This window comes from Apaloderma vittatum, unplaced genomic scaffold (assembly GCF_000703405.1).
Source record: "Apaloderma vittatum isolate BGI_N311 unplaced genomic scaffold, ASM70340v1 scaffold13266, whole genome shotgun sequence".
NCBI lineage: Eukaryota > Metazoa > Chordata > Aves > Trogoniformes > Trogonidae > Apaloderma > Apaloderma vittatum.
Genome location: NW_009720108.1, coordinates 32,883 through 43,711, shown reverse-complemented (window position 1 = coordinate 43,711; position 10,829 = coordinate 32,883). Strand labels below are relative to the sequence as shown.

The 10,829-nt window shown below is 41.1% G+C and overlaps 1 protein-coding gene across 1 annotated transcript in view; it reads right to left on the bottom strand.

Annotated features, from left to right (window-relative positions):
• The window catches only part of OLFM4 (olfactomedin 4), a gene marked incomplete at its 5' end in the record, with an annotated part of 20,199 nt that extends 10,055 nt beyond the window's left edge, over nucleotides 1–10,144 (bottom strand). Inside the window, 2 exons of the mRNA XM_009870900.1 lie at nucleotides 5,813–5,965; nucleotides 10,067–10,144. Of these exons, the coding sequence (XP_009869202.1) occupies nucleotides 5,813–5,965; nucleotides 10,067–10,144 (231 nt within the window). The remainder of the gene's footprint in view (nucleotides 1–5,812; nucleotides 5,966–10,066) is intronic.
• Nucleotides 10,145–10,829: the final 685 nt, after the last annotated feature.

Below are 10,829 nucleotides of genomic sequence, written 5' to 3'. Positions count from 1 at the left end.
TGCCTGGGGATAACTGAAGGCAAAATTTTATTCACAGTCTTCCATTTTTTTAATTCTTTGCCAATATTGTTTCTATGAGCTAATTTTATCCTTGGTATGCCAAGAACTTACATTGGTGAAAATTTTATTAGAAAATCTACAGTGTATTGTCTCACAAAAGCAACCCAAGAAGTCTGAAAAAATGCAATAAAGGATTCCCAAGTTTTTCAGCTCCATTTCCTATTAACTCTGAATTCAAATAGGATTTTACCCTGGTACATTTGAATTGTGTCAAAAGTTGGTAGAACTGATTTGGGGTTTGTCTTTGGGCAGGGGGAAAATGTTTAAACAGAGTGTTAAAAATCAAATCTTTTTTTAAATGAAAGTGCAAAATATATTGCAGGCTTTAGCCAAAGCAATTTACATAGCAGACTTTTCAGCCTTTGAACCATTAAATAGTTGTCCAGATAAATACATTTTCACACATGTATCTGCTTAGATAAAGGTCACGGCACAAGCATTGTGATGCAGAATGTTAAGAATATTACACACATTTGGGACATTCCACTGAAAATTAGTCAGTTCCTTGAAATTTAACACTTTGGGAAAGATACATAACTCCTCTCCTATATGCTTCATAAAAGTCATGTCTCTTTACCCTTAAATCAATATAATTATATCATAAAAAGCAAGAAGTAGGAATAAATATAATTAGTTTGTTGCATCAGTAACTCCATATTTATACTCTCAGATAGTATTTGTAGTACAAGTCCCTCTCTCTACAGCACTATGATTTCCATACCTATTATTTCTTTGACTGAAAGATATTTAGCCCAGGTCCTCTCAACCATTCTTGCTTTCCCTTAACATGAAATGAAAGTCACTATTTTTCCTCATTTTCTCTGAAACAGCAACTTAAATCCCGTCATGGTGTGAGGAGCATAGTCTCCCTGTTTCCTGTTCTGGCAGCATCCCCTGGGACAGGAACTCCAAAAAACACACCTATCAAATAATTCCTTTCAATTTTGATTGAATCCCTTGTGTAACAAAGAGGAGCAATGGGAGCTCATGGCATGGGAATTCATGAAGGACAGAAAAAATTCTTTAAGACCATAAGATACTCGGTGATGAAGCTTAAGGACAACCTTAAGAGAGAGGACCCTCTTTTCAAAAGCATAGTTTTCAGCAGTGGCACAACTACACTATAAATTTGAAAGAACCCACTATCAAACCTCTGCACATACATAATGTACACCAAAACCAGCCTGCTTGATCCCATGCATTTAAATCATTTTTGAAACAGATCTTCTGTTCTAAATGTGTGCAGCCAGACTTCAAGCTGCTCTGATATAAACTGGCAAGTTTCCATATGCAGCAGCAGAAGAACCCTGACTCGTAACACTGGATGCTCTAGATCGCCCGGGTCAAGCTGGTGTAACTGCAAGCTAAGCTAGTTATTACAATTAAAAATAATAATTAAAAAAAAGCACAAAAAGACTTAGACCGGTTCCTTCTAACTGGCTGGCAACAGAGGCAGATGGGTTCCCTTGTCCTAGCTGTTACCATCATCTGTTCAGGAGGGAATAGTAGGAAGAACTGTGCAATGTCCTTGGAAAAGCCAGATGTAGTTGGACCTCACACTTTCACTAATCACCAAAATCAGTTTGGAATCGCAAGATATTCTCAAAAAAAATCTTCTGGAAAAAATTTTCAAAGGTCAATGTTTAAATAGTGTGTCTAGGGTTTGCACAACAACAACTAAAAAAAAGAATACAATTACAGCCTGAAAAATAAAAAGCAAGCCCAAGTCTGAACAAAATCGCACTGCTGAAGCTATGTGTATCACTGAGGTATTTAGAAATCTCTATAGGTATTACTAACCTTTCTCAGAGTGATACTAATAGTAATAATAATAATAATAATAATAATAATAATAATGCAATACAGACCAAGTCTACAAACCACTGAAGTAAACAGACTGCTGGAATTAGTGATGCCTACTCATCAGTGAGAAACCTCTGAATGCGGAATTTTCTCCAGGGTCCTGAGAGCCTGGACATGATGCTGAGGGCTGGAACAAAGCATGCATAGTTATTTCAGCCCTGACTGCAAAGTGCTGCAGGACACAGACCTGAAGTTCTCCTCCCATTCAGAGGGTTTTCACTCAGTCAACCATCTAGGTCATTTAAGGACATGTCGACACCATCCAGGAGGATATAGCTGCGAGACATCCACACACATTGAGCCTGAACTAGCCACAGCACTCCGCAGCGTTCTATACAGCCACACCAGCATCACAATGAACTTAAGCTAATAGCTCCCCTGGCGAATCATTGGACAAATATAATTTTCTCAGCAGTGCTGCCCTAACAGGTTTATATTGCCTTTGCAGACAAATCCAGCACAGATGTCAAGCATTGCAATGCCCTGTGTGGACATTCCTGCCCGCTCAGATCTGGCTTAGGAGTTTCTGTAGTTTAGAAATATCAGTTGAAAAAGGAACATGATGCTGCTCTGTTGCTTGGCAGATAGTTTTAAGCAGCTTGTGATCCCTGCATCTACCTGCTAGGGATTGGCTGTTGTCTCCTGACAGGCTGGCATGGAAATTCTGTGCATATCCCATATTTAGGGATGCAGACTGATAACTTGTACTGATTGCTGCCACATTTGTCATAAAAGCCTCAAGTAAGGTATGATGAGTGCATAGAGCCCGTATTAGCCATTTATAGGAAAAGAATGGAGCCATGTGAAGCATATGTAGGAAAAAAAAATCCTCAGTTTCAGTTTTTCCCCCTTTCCAAGCACCATCACCCTCATGAAATGAAAAGGGCAGGAAAAATCTGCAATGCTCATTTTCTGTGTCATCTACCTGCAATTGGTATTTATCAAAACATGTTTTGCAGCATGCAAGCAGACACTTCTCCAGCATGCATCTGGAGAGTTCAGAAAGAGGAACAATGGTGCAAGATGAAGATGCAAAAGAAAAGAAGTGGGAGGACTGAGGGGACATAAGAAAGAAGTGACAAAACCAGCAACTCTATAAAGTCACTCAGCCCAGGGCATTGGCTTTGGGCAGGCCTGACCTCTACAGACCCATGAGGAGCAAGGTTGGCAAGCAGTCTGCAAGCTAAAACTGAGAAGAATTCCTCGGGAGATTAAACTATTTTGAAAACAGCTCTTCCTGGCAGAGGGCAGACATGCTTTCTCTCTCCTGCTTTTGTTACGTGAGGATGTTGTGGCTGTTGCGAGCCAAGATCTGAAAGGCACTTTGTCTCCTTGGCATCATGTGCTGGTCCATCCCTGTTATGGAGGTGTCCTCTCCCCTTTCCTATTGAGAGCAGCAGCCAATTCCCGCTTTGCTTTGAAAGGTTAATTTTCTTCTGTAATCATAATTATGCTGGCAAAGGTTGATGTGACAGAGGAAAAATTAGTCTGGTATTTTCAGCCTACAGTTTGTACTCATTTGGCACATGAGAGCATCTCTTTATCTGTGAGCTTCCTTGCCTGCTGATTCTATAAAAGGACCCCCTTGCTTTTTGAATTAGCCTACAATCAGGCAAAAGGTTAACGATTCAATCAGGTTGTTTTTCTGGGACTTCTAGCACATGGAAAGCATCCTTAAGAGGGTCCAATCCTGCAGCTCTTACCCAGGAAAAGCTCCCATAAGCTTCAAGGGCTGTTTTAGAAGGTAACTAAGGCATGAATTCTCAGAGTCAAAAAAGGAAGCACTCAGCAGAAATTCACACCTCTGTGCTGGGATGAGGTTATGTTTGAGCATGTTTCCTTATGAATTTAGTCAGGATAATTTCTAATAATGATCAATAATGAGAGCTTGGCTTTCCTCCATTTCATTATTTCCTTCTTCCTGTGAGTATTATCATGACTAAAGTGATATACAGAATTGTATAAGGGAGGACTTTTTCCACAGCTGGAAAACTGAAGAATTTTTAAGCATGAAGGCTCATGCATCACAAGTTCTCAGATTACTTAAATTCAGGTATCAATAGGGCAAGGCTAGACATCTTTCTCCTTTCTACAGAAAAACATCACAACTGAGAAATCTTACACACAGTTACACCAAAATGCAATCTGTTCATCTTCACGTCTGACCCAGAATGTCTCTTTGCCCGTATCACACCAAAGTATATGTCACACTTTGTCTAACTAGATGCATTGTAATACTGCGTGGCTGATTGATCTCATCAGGATGAAGTTCAGTGAAGTCTGAAATAGGTCAAGAATTTTCACTGCAGCAAGAATTGATAGCCAAGGTCAGTGTCTACTCTGCAGTACACTGCTAGGCACCTAAGGATGAAAACAGAGTTACACCAGTTGACATCAACTGGCAACCTAGACATTAGAGTCCCCAGCGGGGATGCAGCTTGCTCTGAATTTAGAGGTGAGCGTCAGATACAAATCTGGACACCTGATTTTAGGTAGCTATAGTAGGCTGTGTCTGTCTTAGAGCAAAATGTCTGAGGTAGTCCACACAGAGAGGTCAAGCAGCACTTGAGATGCTCTACAGATCCACACAGCATTAGCAGGTAAGTCACACATCCTACAGAAGATATGCCCCATTCTGAGGAAAGTACTAGTAAGAGACTGGTTATACCAGGGTGAGTGACTTGGAACGTTGGAACACAAACACCTGGAAGAAGTCTGCCAACTTCCTGGCTGGCTGGGAATCATGCTTCTGGTCCTGTCCCAGTGTAATTAGCTCAAAATGCTGGCACTGACCACAATGGGAACAGCATGGGGACCTGAAATATCACTGGCTATGCCCCGAAGCTGCAAGGGATCAGGTACCTCCTGTGCTTGGAGGCTTGTCCTTCACACCCTTGCTGACAGCTGAATGTGTTCCATTGTTAGCTCCAGTTCATTTGAAATAAATTATTTGAACTGAAAGATCTTACCACAGGATCCTCTGCCTGTTGTTGTGTTTTTTATGCACAACTTCTTATCTCTTCCTGATTATACCAGAGGATGGTTATGAATATTTATGGTTAGAATTTATAATTTAATGCTGTGCCTTTTCTGCTGATTAATTCAAGGACACTTCATTTCTTAAGATGCTTCGTTCCTGAAGAAAACACTTTCTTCTGGACACCTAATCTGAATTCTGAAAATTTATCCACTATCAAAAGCCAAAGATAGATTTCTGTCTTCACAGGCAGCTTCACCCAGTGCACTGCAGGATGTATAGGTTTGCCCAAGATCCTCAAAAAACTGATCTGAATTCATGCAACAAGCAGCCAAAGTAGTGTAAGGTGTGTTTGTCTCCAACAGCAATGCATAATTCAGCAGTCTCACTGCCACAGCTTCAGATGTTGACAGAGAAGATACTTGATTTTTTTAATTTTTGTTTTAATCTGTGAGAGTGGAAGAAGTGAAGGGGCAAATATTCACCTACTTCTTCACTCTGGGCTGTGGTGACCTTTCTCCTCTTTCCCTTCATTTCCCTCTTACAATCTGGCTGGCTTGATACAAATGATAACACATGAAAGAGCAGGAGGCTTGGCTTCCGATAGCTCAGTGTAGCAATCACAGACCAATAAAACTGAGCCAAAAGAGGAAAAACATAACCATTCTTCCAAAAATACCATATGCCTCTAGCTGCAAAGGCCTAGAAAAGAAACCTAAGGATATTTAAATGTATGACATGCTACAATGTAAAAGATTTGAGATTTAATCACCCTTCTCCTTCTTACAGAGCCCTTTTTCCCACTGTTTCAAACACACGTCACAGAAAAGCGCTGACTGCTGTGGTTTTTCACAAGCAACCATTTTTCAGCAAAGACACAATTGTTATATTTATGAGAAAAGAACACCTTACGTGAGAAAGCTCTGCCTCAAATTTCTGTGAGAGCGTTGCGGCTATAATTTCCAATTTCTCAGCCTTCTGCACTGGAAAGGTGGTATCTGGCAAGTACACGGAGCACTGACAAATTCCCTCGTCGTCCACAGAGCCTGACACATTGGTAAAGAGCTACAATAACAAATCGGTAAGGAAAAAAAGTGTTAATATTCTTCCCTGGAATCAGTAGCTAATGTCTGATAATAATATGAGCTGTGACAATCATGAGATCAACAACTTCATTACAAGAATCTTTCAACTTTTTCTCAAAATCCAGCAATTTTTATGACTCTGACTTACAAATCTTTCTGAAAATAGTTGAATATTTCTGTGAAGTTTTTACCATTGGAAAAACAGAGGCATAGAATAGTCCTTACATTCCCAATCTTGTGGATGCTTTTCCTAAAATAATGAAACAAATTTTTCAGCATAGAGAAAAGTACACAACAGTAGGGGGAAATAAAAAAAAAAAAACACAACAACTTAGAAAGTTAGGTCTTATAGTTACTGGCTTTTAATCCAAATTGATCAGATCACCTACTCATTTGCATCCATAAAGATGAAAGCACCAAAATAGAACCGGTAATGGGAAAGTTCTGAAAAGAAAAATGCTTCATTTGAAGTTTCTCAGGCAGCCCCAGCAACCTGTAAATACGCATTTAATTATACACCGCTGAAAGGTGATGAATTAAATATGCAGGCTCAGCCCAAGGTAGACATACTTATTTTTCTACAAAACACTGCACGTAGCACCCACACATCACAGCCCACCCATCCATGGTTGTGGATAGTTTGCAAAGCTATTGCCAATGCCATTAGCATGAGTCGTCTTGTCCTGGTTATCTGCATGCTCAAAGCATCACCTTTGGAGCAATGTGTACGGCGTATGGAAAGGTCAGGGCTGGCAATTCGTGATCTTGCCCTAATTTACAGCCAAAGCACATCATTTCCTATAAACACTGGGCTGAATACTGAGTGTGTTTGGAGCAGTTCGTTTTTGTTTGTACACAAAATGCTTCCCGGTTCATAAACCTATCACGAATTTATTAATAAAGATATTTGATGTTACTTTAAAATATTCTGGCACACACTTCAATGCAGCTGCATATTTTACAGCTACAGACTTGCTCTTTAAATACACTTTTTTTCTATAATCTCTCCTCCTGCCTTGCAGAAATCCCAGTGTTATTCATGTGTTTTCTCTTTCACTCTCCCTCTTAAAAATAAACAAGCAAACAACAAAATTATCTACTGAAAGCTGACATTTCAACACTTCTTCCTTTGCTTTTTCACAGTGATTTCAACTTCCTCACTGCCAAACCAGCTCAGAACATGCAGTGATGGCCAGCAGCAAAGCTGTCTTGATCTGTGAGCCCAAGAAGAGAACAGCAGCAAACAGGAATAATCCCAGTTCACACTTCTGGCAACCTTTTTACCGCAGTCATAACAAAGAGCATGCATCTCATTTTGAAAGAAAGCATGAAAATATATTTTATCTGTGTTATTCAAGCACCATGGGCCTTCAAACTTCACTCATAGACTGTTGAAGACATTTAACAGGAAAGGAAGCAGACAAGCATCTCATGGCATACTAAAATGTCGTAGCATGTAATTTCCATTGATTTCCCTTCCAGGTAGATTACCAAAGAACTTCTGAAAATCCCGCAGAACATAATGCAAACTATTTATAAGTTTCCAAGAGGCTTTAGGGAAACCTTATCACTCACTACTTGAAACGAAGTTGCCACGAGGTAGAGGTCAGTCTCTTCTTCCAAGTAACAAGTGATAGGACAAGAGGAAATGGTCTTCTGTTTCTCCAGGGAAAGTTTAGGAACATTAGGAAAAAAAATCTTCACTAGAAGTGTTGTTAAGCATTAGAACAGGCTGCCCAGGAAAGTGGTGAATTCATCACCCCTGGAAGTATTTAAAGGATGTGTAGCCATGGCGCTTAGTGACATGGTTTAGTGGTGGACTTGGTCATGTTAACAGTTCGACTCAATGATCTTACAGGTCATTTCTGACCCAAATGATTCCATGATTCTATATGGCTGGCAGTACCTAAATTACTATGAAAAATAGGTTCCTAAGTCACTTAGCTGCTTCTGCACCTCTGAGTCCTCTGCATATGGGCTTGACTGGGAAGGCAACTTGCTCAACAATAGCAAAAAAAAAGCAGATGGGGTGGGGGGCAGCATAAATAAAGCAAGAAATGAATGTAGCTTGGTGAGTATATGGGACCTTCTATAAGACTGTTGTAGACTGGCATGCTAATTTTTGTGTGGAAAGTATTGTTTTCTATCCCTCTGTGCACAACACAAATACATGTTCATATGTATACCAAGAGAGTATACTATGCATAGTATAATACATACTACATATATATATGTGTAAAAATTGTACATTGTATACTCTGTTATAAACTACAGTCTTGATTATATATAGGCATCACTTTATCTAGAGGTACCATTTTTGCTTCATTTCCTAAAAAAAAAAAATTCCATAAATGTATTCAGGTGATCTCCCAAAAAAACCTCCAACTTCTGCATTGAAACTCAGTGTGAAAAACAATCATTATATTTTAACATTTGTGTTAGGAGACAGCCTTGACTTCAAGGCAGGGCTTCATTGCAGTACATGCAGCTTATACCTAAGCCAAGAGACAGTTTCCCCAAAGGAGCAGACAGCTTGGGCAGGCAGAATTACTTCCCTGCTTCCACTGACATTACAAACATGGGGATCATGATGCTGTCGAGAACAAGAGGTATTGCTTAGTTAAAAGCCTCTTGGGTCACTAAGTGTTCCAGTCAAAATATGATACCAGTCAAATGACAATCATATAACAAAAATGTCTTACCTTGTCCTGTAGAAATGCACAAGATAGGCTGTTACTTTTGATGGAGTTGCATGTTTTTTAGAAGTTTAATAATTTACACTGAATGCTTAAGAGAGAGCAAACTGTCCTAGCCTACAGCAAGGACTTGACAGCAACGTTTCACTCTGTAAAATTAAGCTGTTACATATACATATTTGAAGCTATGAGAAATGTTCCTTTTCCACATCCTTTCAATTTAAGAAAGAGAGTAGGAGCTGGCAGTTACTCAGTTTTCTGAAACCCAGGAAATTTATTCAGCTGCCTAAATGTGGACTTAGGGATACATCCTCAGAACAGCCCAGCCAATTCAGCACTTAATTTCCAGCTCCACTGTAGCCCAGTGACATTTGCAGCTCTGAATTAGCTACTCCTTCCTCCTAACACAAAGAATGGGATCCACAGAAACCGCACAGCAGGGAAGGAGCCCACAGCAAGGACAGAGGCCACCTCAGCTGAGCAAGTAGATGAATGAGGTTTGGGTCCTGCTACTGAGACTCAGGGAGAAACTCCTGACTCCATTTAACTTTCTAAACCTTCTACTGGAGCCAGAGACTTAAGTCACTTTCAGAAGAGGTGCCTCCCCGTGTTCCAGGTGTCACATTGGCCTAGTCTGGACAACAAAGACCTGTGGTCAAGCTGTCTGTCGTCTTCAACCTGATCTGGAGCTGTGCTTTGGACAACCTCTGCTTTTGATACTAGGTTGCAGGGCTGTTCAGAGCAAGTGTGTCCCATGGAAGCTGCTCCAGAGTAAACGCGTTATTAGCAGTCACTGACAGAGAAAGAAACAAAACCCTGAAATCCAGAGATCATGGATTTGAGTGCTGTACCAGTAGTCACAGAAATGAGATTCCAGTCCCTCTATCAACAAATAGTTGAATAAAATTTGAGCTAAGTAGAACAGGGAGAATCAAGATTTTCTCACCCCCAGCAACCGCAAGTGCACGCTTCTGAGAAGATAGTTTCAAAGCCCTGTTCTGGTTTACACGAGAAGATAGAAAAGAAGTCTACCCCTTCCTCCAAAGAGGCTGTACCCAAAACTATTTGGTACATTGCCATCAAACCCACACGGTCCCAGCTGTTTCATGTCTGGTGTCCAGTACAGCAGTCACAAGGGTAATGCTGTAGCTTTGGATGAGGCTTAAGGCATTGAATGACATTGCAGCTACCCTGATGATTTTGGGAACTCACTACTGCCTACAATCCTGGAACCACCACACTTAAATGCTTTTTCTGGGCAGTCAAACTGATGTGCCTGTATGAGGGTTAAGCCTCTGAATGACTGTGTAGCATTTTAAAAACAGGACACAAGTTATTAATTTTGCTCTTTCCTGATCTTTATTGAAGAATAGTAATATTTTTACCTTTGGGGAAGTGTGCACGTTGCTAGTTGTCTTGCTATGCTGAGTTAGATATGGAAGCGTCGCACTGAGATGAGCAGTCTAAAAAGCAAAGGAAAGATTTTTTTCAGTGTGAATTCCTGCATAATAGCACCATCCCTTAGTCCTCATCCTGCAGCTCCAAAACACTTTGATTTTATTATGGGAGCCATCCCCAGCAACTGCAAATCTAATTGGCTTTTCCAATCTGCTGCTGAGGCAACTAACATTTCCCCGGTGAAAGTGTCAATTCATGGACACCTCTTCTTGAAGAAAGTCTCTGTGTGACCAGGGCAAGGGGCAAGGAATGCTCAGCCTGCCTGGGAGATGTGAGCTGGGACTGTGACAGGCAGCCCTGGCAGATTACATGGCAGTCAAAAACCAAAGTACTGTGCCCCCCTGCCCTAAATCCAGAGACTACTGTCCTCCCAGCAGGATTGCTCTCTCCCCGCCGCCCACCTCACACTTCAGCCTCTCACCACAGGACTCGCTGCCCCTTTCACGCCAAGCTGTCAGGCTGCGAGCTGTGACAGCTGCTGGGTGTGCAACTCGCTCTGCTACTGGCACCATGGAGGGGACAGCAGCCAGCCCCGGGGAGGGAGTGCTGTGGGAAGCCACTGACCTGCTAAGGATATAGCGAGGTCCACATTGGGAGTCTTTTATATGGTAAGACTATATACATCCACTTTGACTTTCATCTGTGGTGAGCACCTTCCTGTCACCCCAGCACTGTACATTGTGTTCCTAA